Source organism: Mesitornis unicolor, unplaced genomic scaffold (genome assembly GCF_000695765.1).
Source record: "Mesitornis unicolor isolate BGI_N332 unplaced genomic scaffold, ASM69576v1 scaffold10231, whole genome shotgun sequence".
Taxonomy (NCBI): Eukaryota; Metazoa; Chordata; class Aves; order Mesitornithiformes; family Mesitornithidae; genus Mesitornis; species Mesitornis unicolor.
The window spans coordinates 1-20,150 of NW_010161685.1; the positions used below are offsets into that span (position 1 = coordinate 1).

At 42.3% G+C, this 20,150-nt stretch overlaps 1 protein-coding gene across 1 annotated transcript in view; it reads right to left on the bottom strand.

The window, feature by feature from the left end:
- Window positions 1-4,731: 4,731 nt before the first annotated feature.
- LOC104547622 (fibroblast growth factor receptor 2-like) overlaps window positions 4,732-20,150 on the bottom strand; it is a 51,767-nt gene continuing 36,348 nt past the window's right edge. The window contains exons 6-8 of the mRNA XM_010193405.1: window positions 9,688-9,878; window positions 8,690-8,837; window positions 4,732-4,946 (exon numbers count right to left, since the gene is read on the bottom strand). Coding sequence (XP_010191707.1) covers window positions 4,732-4,946; window positions 8,690-8,837; window positions 9,688-9,878 — 554 coding nt within the window. The remainder of the gene's footprint in view (window positions 4,947-8,689; window positions 8,838-9,687; window positions 9,879-20,150) is intronic.

Genomic DNA, 20,150 nt, shown 5'->3' on the forward strand with positions numbered 1-20,150 from the left:
GTCTACTCAGTGTGTTGGCGACACCTCTTAAGTGATGACACTATGCTAAGGAGGTATTTTGAATGTTTAATTAAAGGAAGGTAGAAGTCAGCTTGACTGGAGCAGAAGACTGAAAGGACTATTGCAGTATACATTAACCTCAGCAGGACTGCAGGCCTCCACCATGTTCCTTGTGTGGTTCCTTGCTGCTTTTAGGAGGCCAGAACCAAGAAAAGTACCAGCCTCAGACAGACCTTTAGCTCCCATTCTGCACCTCAGAAGGAGAAAAGCCCACTGTGTCCAAAACTCAAGCAGCAATGCATGATTATATCCCCATTTTAACAACGTATTTTTCCTTCGGCCAACACACTCTATTTAATCAGCTCTGAGATAATGCTCTACAAGCATTTCTAAGCAGTGGAGCATTTAAAACAAACAAATCTTTGCTGGAATCTCTAAATGCCATGTGGCAAAATCAGCTGCAGAGCAGGGTGCAATTGTCTGTAATTGATTATGAAGGGTGTTTTCCTTCACTGATGATTTATACCATGTCCCGAAGCCTAGATCTGTCAGTTCTGGCACTCATGCTGGGAGATTATAGCAGCCATGCAGTGATTTCCTATAATTGTCAGTCTTTTGGAAGGCTCTGCTATAAAAGTTAATTTGAAATCATATGCATATATGTATAGAGATATAATTAGTAGGTAATGCTATTAGCATAATAATAATAATAATTAGTAGGTAATGCTATTAGCTGTTGATAGAAACAGTCCACCTAAGTGACTGGACCTAGGAAAAGATAAAGTTAAATGCACCACGTGAAACTGAAGAATCCTAATTTTTAAAACACATACAGCACCCCCCTTTTCAAAAAAAGCATTCCTTCTTTTTAACACTTATACAACAACAAAATAATAAACAAATACTACCACCAGACAAGTCAACGGTTTCCATACAGAGAAATCCAAGAATAAAGCAAGAAACTAAAACAGGTATTCAGGAAAATTCCTTGCAACATACCCTGCTGGCAGCCGTGCATTAATCTGTATTTCACAGTCTATTCCTTAAAATGAATGACATTTTTACAACTCAATACTATGTGAAATACTATGTTACATTACCTGATCCAGACTACTATTCTTTTTTTTAGGTTCCAGCTGCCATGATCACTTTGAATTACCTATTTTGCTTGGTGAGCTGAAGTCTTACTTTTTAAACCAGTCAGTTTTTGCTCATCCCAAACGTGCTCACTGTATCTTTATGAAGGATTAGAATCAACAGGATCACAGCAGATCTAAATTAATGAGAACGTACTGAAAATATTAAGCATTAGAAACCATTCCTCCCTATTTAAGGCAGTTATATGCACCCAAGTTGAGAGGGTCCAAATTTGGACGATCTAGCGATGACAAACACTTCTACTTGACTTTGGGAAAATCACAAGTGACAGGATCTTCTAGAGCCACAGCATCTATTTGTCTGTTTTCATTATAGTTTATTTATATAAAGAAAAAAATTCTACACAATCGATGTATACCCTATTGAAGGCTATCCTTTACCTTTTGGTTTGGTGAACCCGTCACCTAAAGCCTATACTGCAAATTGGCTGTTGATGTTCCATCCTACAAATACTTCTTCCCCAGCCCTTGCGAGCTGGTACTGCTGTGCAGAACACGGCTAATACCAACCGAGCTCTGCACCTCTCTGCTTTTACATAAATAAAAGAGACTGCTTGCTGCATTTCCCTGAAAGCAGTTTCTATTTCAAAAACCAAGTACCAGATCCCAGTGAGGCTGAGGGTTGTAGGGGGAGGGAACTGATAATTCCTGACTTCATCATGACCCCTCCTACGAATGTGAAAAGAACCGCATTTTGGCAGGGGAAGAAATGCCTGCACGTGGGGAATGATAAAATCCCGTAGTAGCTCAGACTAGATAGTGCACGAGAACCCAGGCCTGCAAACCAAACCATATGTTACTCAGCAAGACTCTCATCCCGCTCAGACAGGATGGCATCGCCGTCGTGCAAACGCCTCTTTGTAAACTAAGATTATTTTCATACCCTGATCCTTAGGGAGCTCGACCCAGCGGCAGAGAGCATCAAAAAGAGCATCAAGAATTCCCCAGTCTATGGCCTCATCTCTCTGGAATCCCAACGAATCCCATCACCTAGCCCCAAATCTCTGCCCAGCTCATGCAGGCTACCTGCCACCAGCATCAACCCTGCTCGCCCTCATCCACCCTTTCCACAACTCAGCCACTTGCTCAATCCCTCCTCCAGACAGCACAAAGCCAAGGGAGAACCTTCAGTGATCAACAGATAAATATAATTTACTGACAAAACCTCACCAGACCTTAAACACAGTCCTCTGAAATACAAATAAATTGAAACAAAGAAGTAAACTTGGCAGTGGAACAAAACAAACCGAGCTGAATAATCCAGAAACACACACCCATTAAATAAAACACCTCCTGAACTGGTTTTTTTTCTTATTCCTGATTTGTGACAACAGTTCTCAAATCCAAAACCAGCTTTAAAAGGTGCAGAAATTAAACAACTGCTGCAGCCTTAGAGACTGTGGAGACTGACTGAAAATTGAAGAAATCTTCACTGTTGATGAGCACAATTTCAGAGGCTGCTCGTCTCATCCTGCCCTTGCAAGCTAACACAAGCAATTAGTGAAATGAGCAGTGAAATCACCAAAACAGAAACACAGATTTCTTTTATCACTTATAGTAGCTGCCTTTTTCTCTGTGAAGATACAACAGCAGAGAGCCCTTCCATGAGAAACTCCTGTTAATAAGAAAGTACTCGGGAGAATTGAGAGTAGGGGAATTTTTGCTAAGGAGTTGAAATAGGATTCGCACTTCCAAACAGATACTGGTTTTCAAAAAGCTATTCCCACTTCTAAAAGCAAAATGACATTTTTGCTGAGAAAACCTAGAAAACCAATATAAACCGATAAAACCCAATCTGACAAGCATGTTATAAGACAGGGATTTTGTCCTCTGTGTAAACAATAGCTTTGGAGAAGGTCCATATTGCATCATTTAGTGATAAATAACTAAACTGAGGGCAGTGGTTGGCACTGCTGTCGCATGCAATGAAATAACGCTCTCCCCCCGAGGAGCCATTTCCAACTAACACAACTGAGCTCACACCAAACCCGAGGTAATTTCTATGCCGTCAACTTATCTCTGAGTCATTATGATGGTTTTGCATTTAGGCAGAAATCTAATAAATGCCTTTTATACCAGCAGCTGATATGTATCGCGCTCTGGTTAAGTACACAACATTTGAAAAGCCTTTTCTTTGTCCAGGAAGCTACACAGAATTTTAGCCACAGACATGTGTGAATTGAGCTGAGGGCTTCTCATCAATCTTTTGGATATACTCAAAGGCAAAAGTCTCTCTCCTTCCCACTGGTCCTCAAGCAAATGAATAAAATCATAAAATTACAACAAAACACCCCAACATGTAGCCAAGTCAGACAAAACAGGAATTAACATTTTTGGTCACAAAACTAACCAAGTATTTTTCAGATCAGACAAAGTTCATCTCCCCCGTCTCAAGAGTTTGCAAAATACTGTACTTTAGAGGAAGACAGCTAAAGCAGTACTAGAGGGATTTCTCTGTAGTATTTCTAACCACAGATATTCAGAAACCCTGAATAAAAGGGTTCAGAAAAAGATTAATAATGTCTGAAATAAGCTCTACCCCACTTCTGGCCAATGGTGATGGACTTGAACTAAACCCTCAGATCCAAACCCAGAGCCTGGGTCCAGCCCCTGCTGACGGGCCCCGTTTTGAATAACAAGGTGAACCAAAACCTCAGACACCAACCCAGGGCTGAACCCAGGGGGTGATTTGGTGGGTTTGAGGACTATCCTGAGGACCTACTGCAACAAAACAAAACCAAAACATATTAAACTCCAGCTTCAAAAGAAACAGGTCTTTCAGGAAAGGATCATATGTGGGAATGGAGGCCGTTTTGGCAAGCGATGGCCTATGACAAAGCCGAAGGCCTGTTACTGGTTCAACTGGTTTGTTGCTCGAGGTGTTGCCCTCTCCAGAAATGCTCATTGCCAGCCACAAGCAATTATAAAATACATTTTATGCCACGCTGTTGTGCACACTTTCAATCTGATACTTGCTTTTGTACCTCACTCAGAAGCATCAGCATCTTAATCAAACTGTTTGAGATTTGATGTAGTATCTCCCCTAGGTTTACTTTATTACAGTCTTTTTTTCATTTCTGGGGTAGTTTCTGGATGCTTGGCTATGAAATTCCCTCCCTTCAGTCTTCAAAATTCTTCCTGAAAAATACTCCTCTGTATTTGGTACCTAGTTACTGCAATACTAGTCACCTTAGGAACATTATAAATACACAATTAAATAAAATTCTGTTCCAAAATCCATTAAGTCAGTAAAAATTTTTCCATTGAATTCAATGAGCTGCAGGATCAGGCCCCAAAATCCTTGAAATACATTTTTTTTTCCATCTATAGACTGCTAATACAGAACATATTCCATTTTTCACATTTCTCCTCTAGCATCCCTGCTCTGATTTCCTTGCTTTGAGATGCACATTGCCGTGTTAAAATGTACTCTCTTCCCACGCCAGCCTCAGGTGCCAGATTAAATCCCACCCCTACCACAATTTGGCTCAACGCTTATTTATTCCCCTTTCCAAAGCTTTCAATCAGAAGGATGTGCTGGCTTGGTTGTATAGTAAAAGATTTTTTTAACTCTTTATCTACTTTCTGTTACCTGTCTGCGCAGAGGGATTCGCTTTGTCAGCTTATGGACCGCGGGCTGGCTGCTGAAATCGGGTTTTTTGGTGGTGTTCTTCATGCGGCACACGACGACCATCAGCACCATGCAGGCAATTAAGAAGACGCCTATGCAGTAAATTGCTATTTCCACGTAGTCCGGCGACGTTGGATATTCCTTTTCTTTTTCAGGAGCTGGATTGGAAGTTTTTAGGAGGGAACAATCATGCCATAGAGTTAGCACACGGTACAAGCGTGGTTCAGTACAGGGCTTGGAACAACATGAAATGGTAAAATAGCAACAATTCTTGCTGTGTGACATACAGAATACTGTGAATGTTCAGGCCATCTTGCAATTTGAGAGTAATTCCTCTGTCTATATCACTGCTTTGACTTAGTCTGCCACTGAGTGTGAGCTTGTGCACATATGTATACATATATAGATGTACACATGTGCCTGCCTAGATAGGCAGATACATCTACATTGAAGTACTGGATGATCAACCATAATTTTAGGGAAAAAGAATAAACTGACGTGTTCAAACTAGGCTCAGGTTCATTTTGTTGCTCAAACTTCCAAAGCACTGTAATTCTTTCTAAGCACATAAAGACACATCTTAAGAACATATTGCATCAACTAGCCTAAAAGAAAAGTGTCTCAATTTGCAATCTGGGCTTGAGCCTACGTTGCCTGCTTATCCAAAATTTTCACTGGGATCTCAAAATCCAGATGGAAGGCAGGATGAACCAGCCCGACATGTTTCTATATGCAAGTCAGAGCTGTGGTTCAGCTGGGTACCCTCACTCCCCTGAGGTATTCTGAGGGGCCCAGTGTGGATTCAAAAGCAGAACGCAAGCGAAAGCTGAATTGCGAGCAATAAATTAACTAACGAGTGCTCTTTTGTGAGGACTGCATATTTTGAGTAATCTCATCAGTGGTGACCAGTCTATGAGATTAGACTTTAGTGGGAGTGGTTACACATAGCTGTTGCTCTGACTGAAACCGTTTTGAAATTATCTTCAAGACAGTTAAATGTGCAAACACTGTCCCTAATCCTTTATCTGGGATTCAGCCCCCGGATAAACAGCATTCCACAGCAATCAGCGGTCACTCCACAAGCAATGCACGTTTCAAGCCGAAATTTTCTTGTGCCTCATTCTAGGCTTACAGAAGTATTTCATTCAAGAAAATCAGTTTTAAAAAATGCTGTTCAAACACTGCAAAATGCAAACACTGCAGGCAGAAGCAAGCGCTACACAAGGACTGCTTTGCCTGCTTGGTGACAGACCACGCAGGCTCAGTGTTGGTAATAAAGTTGCCTTGTTAAATAGGTTTTAATAAAGGGTAAGAAACTATGTGCAGAAAGCGGGAACATTTTACTACTGTAATATGAACCTCGGCGATATGCACATGCGGGTTTTGAACCTTTTACTCAGGATTAACAATTAATAAATGGTAAGCGCAAGATGACCCAGCAAACCTCAGGTGGTTCGTGTTTTTTCAAAGGAACTCCTAAGGCAGCTGCCAACAGTTATAAACGAGAAAATGTGACCAGTGTCAAAACCAACTACAGTTACATCTTCTAACAGCTGATAACAATTTTCAGGCAATAAAGCACATTGATGTTTGTTTCTTTTAAGGACAGAAACATCATCAACCCCAGAACAGCAAGACATGCTTTGCAGTAAGAGCAAATGACTACTTGTTTCCTTAGAGCATGCAATGTTTAAAGATGCACAGAGCCCGTTCCCAAGATATGGAAGGCACTGCTTCTGTACACAATCCATTGGCATTGAAATTACAATTTCCATAAGAGATTTGGATGATAAGCAAACGTGAATTTAAGCATATCGAACAGCTCGGGTATTTTAATTAACCAGTACATTATTGTGGCCAAATTAGTCCCAAAGCTTCGTAAGAAACTTTGAATTTCCTCCTCTTGAAAAAGTTTACAATGATTAATATACTGATTTGCAGTTATCTCATGGAAGTGCTAAGGAAGTGCAGCTCCTTAGCATTTCTGATGAACACTTAACAGATGTAAAAATATTTCAATTATGTGCAATAGCCATTCCCCCTCTCCCCCTTTTTTGTTGTTAGATTTTTGGAGTCACAGATATGCACTAAAACAACTCATTGGCTTGAGATAACTGTGTTTAACAAAAATCATTGTAAAAGTCCTTTTCTGAGACAGAAGCCGTGCTAATTCTGCAGCAATCAACAAGGGGAAAGAACACAAAAACAAGAGGAAAAACCACAGAAAGAGAGCAGTGTATACCTGGCAGAACTGTCAACCATGCAGTGTGAAAGGATATCCCAATAGAATTACCCGCCAAGCATGTATACTCCCCAGCATCCTCAAAAGTTACATTCCGTATATAGAGAACCTCAATTTCTTTGTCCGTGGTGTTAACACCGGCAGCCTAGAAAAAAACAAGAGAGGGAAGCGAGAGAAAAAGCTAGACATGGAGAGAATTCTTGTGGATAGGGAGACGGAGCCACGGGGCTTTGCACTTTGTGAAGGCAGAGGTGGAGAGATGCAAAGCTCCTTCCCCATCCACAATCCCTCATCTCAGAGGCGTTTCCCAACAGGTCCCAGCTCACCTCGGAAAGTAATCAACACCCTTCACCAGACCTAAACTCACCACCTAGACATGCAGGCAATCACACGACATGGAAAAATTAACCCACAAAGCTTTTATATATATTTTTTTCTTCTTCTTTTTGAATAAAAGGAAGTTGAGAGAAAAACAAAGAGAAAACAAGGTAGGACAGAGCGTGGTATCCTTCACATGTAGTTACCTGTTTCAGAGGGAAGAGTTTACTAGAAAAGGATAAACAAAAAAGGGCAAATTCTGCTCCAAATGACAACTTGGTAGCTCTCAAGCAGTGTATGGTCCTTGCACCATCCACTGCACTGCACTTAAAATACTGAATGTCATGCAGTGTTGCTCAGTTTAACCTGAAGCCTGGTAATATTTGGCTTAAAGGCACAGGGAGAAAAGCTGACCCCAAAGGTTGAAAAACCAGGAGATGCAAATAAAAGATATTTTCTAAATCTTAGGTATTTGATAATGATAATAATAATTATAATAATGATAATAATAATCTGTGGTCTCCTTCCAGACTTGCTAAATCTGGGGCTGGACAAGTCATTGTGGACCAAACCAATCCATGTATCAGTGATTATCCAAACTCATACAAATACAGTAAAACTTAGACCTGGAACTTTCCAGCTGTGCCATGGGCACAGCAGGGCATCGATGTCAAGGTCTCTGCGATAGAGATTTACAGAAATTATCATTTGAAGGTTTTTGTCTCTATTCCATTCTAAAACGTTACTTGGAAATACAAGATGAGGGAGTAACAACATTTTTTACCAGACCATTTTAAAGTAAATTTAGTTGTGAGTTGCAGAAACATTGTTGCCAGTCTTTATTGCTATTGATGGGTTATTACCCAGTTAATAATGGGTGAATAACAACTGGAAAACCATCCCACCTGCACAGTCACAGGTGGTGAAGGAAGTCGTAAGTGACTGAACTGACCTGACTAATGCTTCAGTGGGTACCTATGTGAACATTTCATGTACATATATACATATGTATATATAAAAATATACACTAATTAGGTAACAATGACATTATTCAACGAGTACCCTATATGTTAACAACAAAACTGGACGTAAACACACAGACACAAAGACAAGAACATAAGAGGGGGAAAAAAGATCAGGGTCAGAAAATAGTGCTTGTGGCACACACAGAATATTGTGGGAATTTTTCCATGGCTGCTGGTGTAATACCAGTTGCATCACCGAAGGAAGATTACACAAATACCAGAAGGCCAAAGAGTTATCCTATAAGCTGCCTGCAGTCTCCCAAAGCACCAGTTTTTCCAGCTTCTACATCCAGCTTGCTTTAAAAAACATTGTTACCTTGTATACTCGGCAGAACAGAGAGCCAGGCAGACTGGTTGGCCTCCCCTATATAATTGGAGACCTTACAAATATATTCTCCAGCGTCCGCCTCTGTCACATTGTACAGTGTCAGCACTTCAGCATTGGAACTATTTATCCCCGAATGCTAGAATAGACCAATAACACAGGAGAACAATGTCACTGCTGCCCAAAATGGTCACCGATCTGTCTACGGTCCCACCACCAACGCGTCACAAGAACATGCTTTCTGCTTCATATAGGGATCAGCGGCCAAACATTGAGGGTTTGGGGTTCATTTGGGTTTTTTAAATCTGTTGCATCACATGAGAAGTCAGAAAACAGCAGCACGGGGGGAAAAAAAGCATCTGGGCTGGTACAGCTGTTGGGTGGACCAAGACGGTACAGAGCTGGGTGTCCTGCCTGCCAATGTGCTGCGTTTTGGCAATGCCACCCAGCTCGGGAAATCTTGGGGTTTCCTTGGTCAGGCTTGCTCTGAACGCCTGCCAACAGGAATGACACTGTCGATACGCTGCGGCACGCCAGCGAGAAATGGACATCTCCGCAGGCTCAGCATCCAGAAAAGCCAGTCCTGCCAACAAGCTTTTGGCAGCAGATGCCACGTTACTTTGAAAGAAAGGGGCTGAAGAAACGTGAAAGAAACGGAGTAGATTCTCCTGGGTATGTTTTGGACGCGCTCTATCAAAATATAAATGTCAATGCTGTTTCTAGGAGAGTTTTCAATTTTTTCCGAATAAGTCATGCCTGAAACATTCAGAGATAAAGGACTTCACAGAAGTAAAAAAAAAAAGCAAAACAGTGGCTATAAGCTGAACAATTAGCATTTAGACAATCAAATGTTTATCTAACTCATTATTTCATTAGTAACATAAACACTTCCGTTTTCAAATGAAGATCTCAAAATCCTTGGATTTACATCAAATAAACCCAACGCTTTAAAGAAGTCATCACCATCGCCGGCATCTGTAAAGCCTCACCTTTAAAACCTGAAGGTAGGGCAGTCCATCTGGTCCGTATTTACTGCCGTTCTTCTCCACGTGTTTGATCCACTGAATGTGGGGCTGGGCATCGCTGTAGACTTTGCAGACAAACTCAACGTCGCCTCCGACCACGGCCGAGGCGTTTGCTGGAAGCCCGGCCTGGAGGATGGGTCTGTGCGGGGACCGCTCTGTTCGATGGGGAGGGGGAGCCAGAAGGAGCAAGAGAGAGCGAGAGAGAGGGAAATAAAGATGCATAAATAAGCGGAGCTGCCAAGAAAACTGTAAGTGAACTCGAGCCAAAAAGCCCTGTGAGCCTGTTGGCTGACTCCTCCGAAATAACACTGCAGCCAAAACCTGTAACAAAAACTACAGTTCAAAGGAGATGACTCGAGCGCTACACTTGTAATATAAAGAATAGCTGTTTGGGGGGAGGGGAGAAACCCTGCCTAAAAACTTTTAAGTGTTTGTCATAGTTGAACTCAGCAAGAATTAAATAAAATATCTACCTCATTTTTTTCGGTGCTATTGTAACAAGTACGTTTTAAAATACTATGACTGGACTAAACCTCCACAGACTAAAAAGAAAGGTTACTGATGAATTTTAAAGCTGATTAATGTATTAAAATATACCAAAGTGCATATTTTCTCAGAACTATTTCTCCAAACTAGCAGCAGAAGCCTCAGCACCAAAATTCCTCATGCGGGATACAGATAGCAGATAGCTCGGCTTTCCAAAACACCCTGACCAGCCCTGTCACCATCGCTGTGCTCTGCTTTACCCACACAGCAGCAGAAATACCAGCTCACTCTTATTCTGAGCAGCCCACAGGGAAATACAGAGTTCTTGGGAAAACTGCAGTGTATTTCATGTGAGCCAATACAGCTTTTAATCTATTAACTGCTTAAGGATTTATCAAATGTTCCTGGTCAAGCAGGGCACGAGCCAGCTCCACAGCTTCCAGGGCCTTCTTTTGCTGCACAAGTGGGCAAAGCATAAAAACTTCTCGGCCACATGTCACATAAGAGAAAGTCACCAAAATGACAGCCCTGGTTACCAAATTGCTTTATTATCCAGTGAGGGAGGCGGACACTGCCACCCACCCCAAAAACCCTCCAGAGAGTTGCAGTCTCCTCAGCCTCGCTGGGAACTCACCACCTTCTTCAGGCAAACTCAAACATTTCCACTCCTTTCAATAAAGTAAAGATAATACTGACCTACACATACTTTCAATCTATGAATTAGTAGTGAAACACCCATTGCTCAACCCCCTCTCTAAGAATTCTTTCAAAGACAAGTAAAAACCAGCGGACCTAAATATTTATTTTTAGAGGCTGCACACTGTAAGAGCTTTGACATGAGAAGCCAAATCAACTGAATTTCAAACCAAGCGTTCCTTCTTAAACACACTACTTTCCAATAAACTGTTTCACAAGCAAACATTGCGAGTGTAATAGCAAATAATGATGCCCGTGGAACAATGGGATCTTTTATACAGTCCAATATATTTGGCATGCGGCAAGCATCTACTGGGAATTTATTCACTGAGGCTCCGCTGGCAGCACACTACAAAGCAGCAGTCTTATTTGACTTGTGGCAAAAGTGCATTTGCGTTGCAGTTATTAAATTATTTCACGGCTATGCGTGTCATTTTCAGAGATCTAGGAACGGCTTAATATTTTTTAATTTGTAAATTACAGTAGAAGATATAAACTTCTGTTTTACAGTTCTGGAGAGGACTTTTAGTTTCTCACCTTACACCAAATAAGCTCTAATTCCACCTCTCTCGCTCCTTCATTTGGGTACAAAAACAGCAAGCAAAAATCTCGCTTTAATAGAAACCTTACACCATCTTCCAAAACTTATTACAGCTGCCTTCAGTATAAAATGAAACCTTAGAGAATGTTATTTAAAATGTTTTTTAGAAGTCAGTAGGCCTCATGTTTCATTTCTCCACATCAGGGTTTGATTTCCTTTGTGACCTTACTCTCTGCCCTTAAACAAACCAGAGAATGAGGCCTGAAACATCTTGGAAAAGTTCCTACTATGCCAGCATCAACACACAAAACGTGTTTAGTTTATCCCGATAGCCATCAATTATTTTATCTTTTATTGACGACTGTCAAACGCTTCCTCTACCAAAAAAAGAGGAGGGAAAGCAAAGAAATAAAAGCAAAGTCCTTGTATTCTTGGTTCCAACTTCCATTTATAAAATTAAATAAAGTGTGAATATGTATAGGCACATACATCTAGCCATTTGCAAAACTTCCTAAGGGTAAAGGTGTTAAAAGCAAACTTTAGTTGCCCTTTGAGCCATTATTAGCGTTCATCAGCTCCCCACGACAAAAGTGGGGTTTCATGACAATCTTGGAGTCCAATGCCACAACAAATACACTCCATATTGGGGAAAAAAAACCCTAAATATGGAGAAAATGCCACTAACTACAAATAACCAAGTATAATTCTATACAGTATCACTTCTGAGAAACAGTCATTTCAGGATGTTATCCTGTCTTTCCTACTTCTCTGCAAACCACACACATCTAAGGACTCTGCTTAAGCACATTCTCAATATTTTCACACAAAACAAGGTGGCAAACAAGCTCATAAAACTCTGTAGCCCCGCTTATTTCAATATTCCCTTTTCTCATTAGTATTGAATTGAAACAGAACCTCACAAAAGAAATCTTTACTATTTGACCACTGAAATTTGAGTGCTTCACTCTCGCTGCTAACACAACGTGTTTCAGAAACAAGTCAACAGCATATGCTATAATATAGAAAATAACCCCACAGATTTGTTGTCTTCAAGCATACTAAACACTACATCATAAGCATCGTAAAAAGTAGTGGACACTAATTTTATTACCATAAATATTAGTTACTCAGTGAACTACATACAGATCTACAAGGTTTTTCACAGATACACCATGCTTTCATAAAAAGACCTTTCTGGTTCAACTGAGATGTAAAGGACGTTTAACAGTGAATGTAATGGATGTTAAAAAATATCTAAAATTTTTTTAAAAATTCTGTCTATTGATCTGAAAGCTATTGAGCCCACCAGCTAACAGCCACCAGCTTGCTTTCTCTAACCTGCAGCTTAGACACAAAACCAAGAACATCCACCTTTGAGGAGTCAATGATCGACAAAAGGCAGAGTGAAAATGATTGCTTACGTGAGGAATATCACACTCAAGGCTACAAGCATCTCAATTTTACACCACCATAAAAGTGCCCAGGGCTTGAGCAATTCTGCTTATCTGTAGACAAACAGATACGCTATCTGAAAAGATGAGTGACAAAGAGACCTGCCCAATGACTTAGAAGAAACTGTCATTTAGCCTGTTAATGTTAAAGCTTCAGAAATCCTTTCCCCAAGAGACAAAACTGCAAAGAATCCAGGAAAGCTGGAAAATTCCAAGTTTCCTAAGAACTGGTTCAATGGAGGGAGCTGCCCAGGAAGCTCCCAGGCCTGAAGGGCACTGGGGATGGGTGGGAGCCTCTGATTGATGGAGGAAGAAGCGACTGGAAGAAATGGAAACGCTGGAAATGACAACTGGAGCCTGCACACTTCACAAGGGGTCCTGAGAATTCGCTCCTTCGAAAGTTCAAGTCCCTGGACAGGTGGTTCCTACAAAAAGGGCCTAATCTCTCTCCCATTCTTGGCTTAATCTCCTCTAATTTGCTGTTGCTGACCAGCCACAGCCAACACAGTGGAGAGAAACAGGAAAGCCATGATGCAAACGTATGAGGTGAATGAAGACGCTGGGGCACGGGGATGGGTAATGGGGACAAAAAACAGGTTTCACAGCCAAGAGGCCAGATCCGACCCCACCACTCCAGTCCTAGCATGGGGGGGGGCAGGGGGTGCAAGGGATGGTAAAACTGCGGGAAGCGAAGCTGCTCGCCAAGCCCGCCGGCGGAGGGAAGACGTCGGGCAGGATCTGCTGCTGCCAGAGGCCAAAGTGGAGCGTTTTGTGAGTGAAAGAGTGGCTCTGCCGCTCCTGGAGTGCCTTGGCAGGGAGAGAAGACAATAACCCCGGAAGGGGTGAGCTCTGGGGCCCAGCCCAGGCCAAGTCTCCTTAGCAACCTGGCTGTGGCGGGGGCTGAGAAGAGCTCTGGGGATTGTCTCTCCAAAACTCCTCGTCACCCTCGCTCAGACAGTTCAGGACCTTTCATGGGAGCTAAAAGCCAGAACCAAAGCCCATTGAAGGCAGGGGGAAAAGACTCACATGGAATTCAATGGGCTTTGGATAAGGCATCTGATTCATTTAAAAAGAAAAATGAAAACTACTCTTATTTTCTCCTTTTGAATGTGCTTGTTTCCTCTCCTTGCAAATGTGTGATTCAAGTGCAGGCTAGGAAAATAAAAGCTGAATAGCAAATGCAAAACCAAACACAAGTTCTGGGGACAACAGAATGATCCTCAATTACAGGGGGGATGGTGAGGAGAGAGGGGCAAGGGAGAAAAAGGTTACTTAATTATTTTCCACAACTCTTAATTAGACACATTTATCAGAGTCTTTAATACCAATTTTGAAATATTACTGACTCCTAAGGAATCATCTTGGTGGCTGCCATGGAGGGCTCCCCCAAATGACACCTCTCAGTGCATCAGTAACCTTCCTGGATCAATAGCCCCTGGTAGAGATTTTGTGTATTCAGTCATCACTGAATAAAAAATGAAGCAGTTCCAGCTGTCTCTCTGCTTAACTGAAAACACACACCTGCCATGCCCTGGTCAGCACAGCATGTTCAGCTCAAGTTGCTTATTTTGCCTGACTTGGAGCTCTGGAAGCCTTCAGTAGCAGTCTAGACCCTGTTCGGTGAAAACACTGCACCTTCCTTCCGATCGTGCAACATCTGTTGCTTTAGAAAATGCTAATTATTCCATAAATTATGGGTCTCAAAAGCATCCTACAGTGGTTTAAGCCAGACTGTAATCACAGCCTCTTCCCTTAGCTTTGACTTAGCATCACGGAGGGAGGCTGAGGGAGCTGGGTCTCTTTAGTTTGCAGAAGAGGAGACTGAGGGGAGACCTCATTCATGTTTATAAATATTTAAAGGGTGAGTGTCACGAGGATGGAGCCAGGCTCGTCTCGGTGACAAACAATGATAGGACAAGGGGTAACGGACACAAACTGGAACACAGGAGGTTCCACTTCAATTTGAGAAGAAACTTCTTCTCAGTGAGGGTGACAGAGCACTGGACCAGGCTGCCCAGAGAGGTTGTGGAGTCTCCTTCTCTGCAGACATTCAAAACCCGCCTGGACGCCTTCCTGTGTAACCTCATCTGGGTGTTCCTGCTCTGGCAGAGGGATTGGACGGGCCGATCTTTTGAGGTCCCTTCCAATCCCTAACGTTCTGTGATTCTGTGATTCTGTGATCACAAACTTGCAAGGTTGACTTTTCAGCCTTAAAAATAAATAAATAAATTAGTCACAGCCTTTTCATCATACACTCGGACTGAAATATTTCTACCCTGAAGTTCACCTTCACCCTGTACACAGCATCCTCCCACCATCTCCACTGAGCCATGTAACCAACATAGGAGGTTCCTGAAAGCCACCAAGCTCAGGGAGCAGCACCATTGATGGAAGAACATGTTGCTACATGGCTCTGTCTTCAAATTAACTCCACGTGTCCTGTCCTATCCAACATCTGGAGATTTCCCTGGCAGGTACTTTACAGACAGATGTACATCTGCCTAACACATCCCTCACACCATCAACAGATCCACGGACTGGCCTCGTGGAGTGGGAAGTCAGTGGTGTCACCCATTTCTGGGACACCCAAAACCCCCTCCTTGTGCCCTCTTCCAAACCATACCCACAGGATTACCAAACTGCTCCAACAGAAAATGCAGTTATATGCTAACTTCTCAGGTGACTTAACCACTGCCTGCAGTTGACAGGAAGGTTAAACCTCTCAGGTACAGCTCTGGTTTCCCACAGGGGCAATGTATCCCGTGCCACCTCAAAGCTGAAATACCGTTTCTTCTCTGATGTGGCACTAATGACCATTTCAACCACAATTTGAGGAAACACCTCTCTCTCCCTGTGCAAGCCACTCAGTTTCTACTCTCAATTTTTGTCATCCCTGTTGAGACTGTACACATATTTACCATTATTGCTGTCTCTGATTATATTTTTCGAGAGTGTGGGTACCTACCACTGGGTGAAGCCATTTACTAAAGCCACTGGGTCAACCACAGGATATCAGTCCCTGATCACTACCTATTTAGCCCAAATATCAACCACTGAAAGATTAAATCTTTATCAGTCCCTACCATTCAGTGAGTTAAGACCTTTCAAGTTTGGAAGGAGAGACACAAGGATCACTGTCCTTATGCAAGATCCCACCTACACAAGCTGCAAATCTGGCCTCAGTTCACGAGCACTCAGAGGCTGGATTAATTATTTCTCTCTGAATTAGAGAGCTCTTTTGAGGAGAGCTTCAGAAGCAGCCAAGACATGAGGAACTGCAACTCAGGTTTCTCTATAAATCCAGCATTATCCGAGTTCATACAAAGGACCCAATTTGAAACTACACTTGCTCTCCATACCCCTAGGTGGAGTGGCGTAGGAGGGGTCTAACCAAACAGATGTCAGAGTCTCCACAGGAATTTCCTCCTTCAAGGTAGCTTTCTACACACAGTCCAAGCCAAACCTTTGCTTCCTTTCTCCGGCAATAAGCAATTGCTTATGGGGGCCTGTGCTCAATGAAACGCTGGAAGGAAAACACTGCTAACTCCACTATTTGCTCCATGGCGTGGAGGATTTTAAAGTTGAGTGCTGGCTGCATTTTCAAAAGATCAGAAACAACTGAGCAGGTGTAGGCGAAACGCCTCCACTAATTAATGTCATATACTGTAGATACGTGAGCCAGGAGCTGAGCAGCTTCTACCAGCTGCACATTAGTTTGGTTTCCTTTCTGCATAATATGAAGCACTGCATGTTGTTTATGGCCAATTCAGAAGTACTGCTGAACTGTCATGTTCCATTTAGATGTACGTAAATACATGCCCCTCAAATCATCGCTTCCTAGGTAATTTATACACACCAAGGTAGCATCCACTGCAAGTTAGAGACAATGCTCTCTTCGCAAACTCTGCAAAATCAGAAGATGTTTTAAGGCTGCAAGGAATAACAGATTACCATTATTAAACACTGAGAGATAAAAGACCATCCCTGGCAAGAACACTTGATAAAGAACAGAAGCCTTTCGGCCAGCCTAGCAGAATAGCTTATGGATCAGACCAGCATTAACAGTGCTGATGAAATCATGCCTTACAAATTTTGGCATCTTTACCAGTAGGCATTAGCCATACTATTCAATGTTTCTGTACAGGAGGAGTCTCCATGTATAGCACTTCCTATTGGCCCAACACTACTCAAAGTCATCATCTCGGTGGCCAAGGGCTTAAAGTGGCATCATTGCAGCAGGAGCTCCCAGCCCTCTCAAATGAGCCCAGCAAGACCTAGAGCAGCACAAGGATCTGCTCACACAGATGGGAGTGAGGGGCTGACCTCCATAACCACTTTCTAAACTACCTCTGTCCTCAGATTTAGAGACCTTTTATATAAAACTTGAGGCATCTGTCTCTGCCACTGTGTCACACAATTCACCATGGCTAACTACCAGGCCCAAACATCCACCTCTGCTTTGGTTTGTGGACCAGTACCAGCAATCAGCATAAAGGGAGAGAGCAGGGAACCAAACTCCATATATTCCCTGTTGTCACTGAATAGTTTCCCATAAAATCAAACATTTTTACACTATTAAAGAATTTTAGTTCTAAAGATTAAAATGTTGTCACAGTCAGCATCCTACCCATAGCAAAACGTTTGCCACCCCATCCACCTCCCTTGTGCCACCTAGCCCTCCTACCTACCAAGATCAGCCAAGTAAAATGCAGTAACTATTTTTAAATCTCTACAGAAACTAATCAGGTGTATTCCAACTCTTTGTCCTTGGCTTCACCACCTTCACCTCCAATTTGAAGTAATGGCACAGTTTCTCCAGCAGGCAAAGCTCCCACTGATGTTATCCCATCTGTCTCTTTGGATAGCTCGACAGCATGGCTTCTGCTTGCTGTCCTGCGTGCATTTTAGCTAAAATCCATCTTCACATAACACCTTTACAGCAGAAGTTCATCTGCACAGCTCTTCCTCATAGAGTAGCAAGCAAGACTGACTTGGCTTAATACAAAATCCACTGATATCAGTGTAAACATTAGGGGAAAAAAAATTCACACATATATTAGAGGGTTAAAAGAGACAGGAACATCCAGCAAGCCCAGGGCTAAGGCAGGCAATGTGAATGCTCTTGTTTTAAAACATTAAATTATCAACAGGGTTTTAAGAGCAGTTTGTCCTGAAAGCAAAGCCCTATTGTCAGGCTGACACAGCGTGGGGCTCATCAGCCCCACAGAGCAGAAGTCGCAGCAGCAAGAGTTGTACAAAGCTAATCCTGGAGCTCACTTGCAGTATTCCCCACACAGTGCATGCATCAGCAAAAGCTTCATACATGTCTGAACAGAGAGGGGAGAAGCCTTATTTTGGCGTGAAGAAAACATGGGAAACAGAACAATGAGGAGCCGACGTTTTCATTGAAATTCTTTTCAGCGTACCCTAAAAGAAAAAGGCTGCAACAGGCTATGAAGAACAACTTGCAACTTCTCACAGACAAGTGGTAAAGTTTTATTGTTCTGGCTGCTTCCAGAGACCGCATTAATTTTTACACACAGAGATACCATCCTTTGTGCTGTGCACAGCTAACCAGAGACAATACTGGGGTCCAGCATCGCTGGACTGGGCTCTGCAAAGGTTTACCATATGCCTGGCAAAAAGCACCTCCCCCACAGGGATGGTGCCCTCTCCCAGTTGCAGTGGGTTTAACCCACCAGTGTACCCAGTAACGCCATAAAGCACACACTGGGAGCCATGACTGCTGTTGTTATTGTGACCCGAATGCATATTTTTCATCCTCCAAATTTCCTTTCCCAAAAACAGCTCTGCCTTTTAAAGTAAAATGGAAAAGATTATGTAAACCTTTAAAAGTCCTCTTATATTTCTACACTTCTCCCCCTCTCTCTTACAGCACACTTGCTCCATTGAGGAACGCAGGTGTGAAGTTATCAGAAGGACTGTGGTGCCCTGTCTCCAGACACAGCTGAACGACCATTCCTGTGCACAGGCTCTCGGGGCAGGAGAGGAGCTCCAGATCCCACAGCTTCAATGCTCAGTGCTGGACCACATCTATGTTGGAGCTTGCTTGGCCTTCGGGCTGCCTTCCCTGGTGATGAAGTTTGCCACCATGTGGTCCCATGTCAGAAGGGGAGATGTCCCTCCATCAGGATCACACTCACTTCTGCAACACAGAACACATAACCGGTTCTACGTGTTGGGCCAGATGTTGAAGAAGGTTGTTGAAGACCCTGATCATGCACATTTGTTGTCATATTTCAAGTAGTTCAGGTTAAATCCAGGTGAAGTTTGCAAAACAGAAGATGCAAGAGCTTTGATAGCAAGTACTTAGGCTGGCCACGCTTGGACACGAAGTTTGTGCTCCAAAACAAGAGTTTTTCTCTGTTACTTTCTATAGTTCTTGACCTCTCTTCTGCATCCACATTCTCCTGCTTTTCAGTGTACACATCCAAATGGCCAGCTTCCTACAAAGCCAAGAGCCAGCAGCACCATCACCAGCAGGTGACAACGGCTTTCTGAGAAAATCTCGATGAAGAACAGCAGAGGGAAAAGTAGTTTGTTGGGATATTCACTCAAATGTAGACATAGGAGGTTTTCGTCAACAAGACAGAGCATTAGCACAGATACCAAAAGAAACGTACATTTAAAACCAACTGCTAAAATGAAATCCTGTTGCTCAGTAATCTATATAACCCAGTTTAACAGCAGAAACAATGCTGTAGATATAAACACTAACCAACGCATGTGTATTCACTTGTAAAGGCAGAATAGAACTTAAAAGCAACTATTTTGATCACCCAATTTGCAACAGTGATCAAAAATCCCTAAAAGTATATCTAATTTTAGACTTTCACAGGCATCTTGTAAAAATGGTAAAGACTGTGTTCAAATTAATACACTGTCATGTTCAAGTTCTGACAGCACCAGTGTTGTTCTTTCATGAACAGTGAAAAATGTCAGCATATTCATGCAATCTTTTAAAGGCAACCTTGAAAAAAAAGTAATGTATTATATTTGCAGAGTACTTCAATATTCAAAAGTGCTTAAGAAACTTTGATTTTTTTTCATGTGGCTTTTAAATTAAAATTAAATTAGATTTCACTTTATTTTAATGCTTAAATGGAACAACGGCTGTTGAAGCTGCACCATGGTAGTAATCCAAAGATGACCTAATGACTTAAAAACCTGAAAACCCATAAAATACAGCCACCTCTGGATTTCAAACCACACAGTGGTTTGCAGAGCAGTGA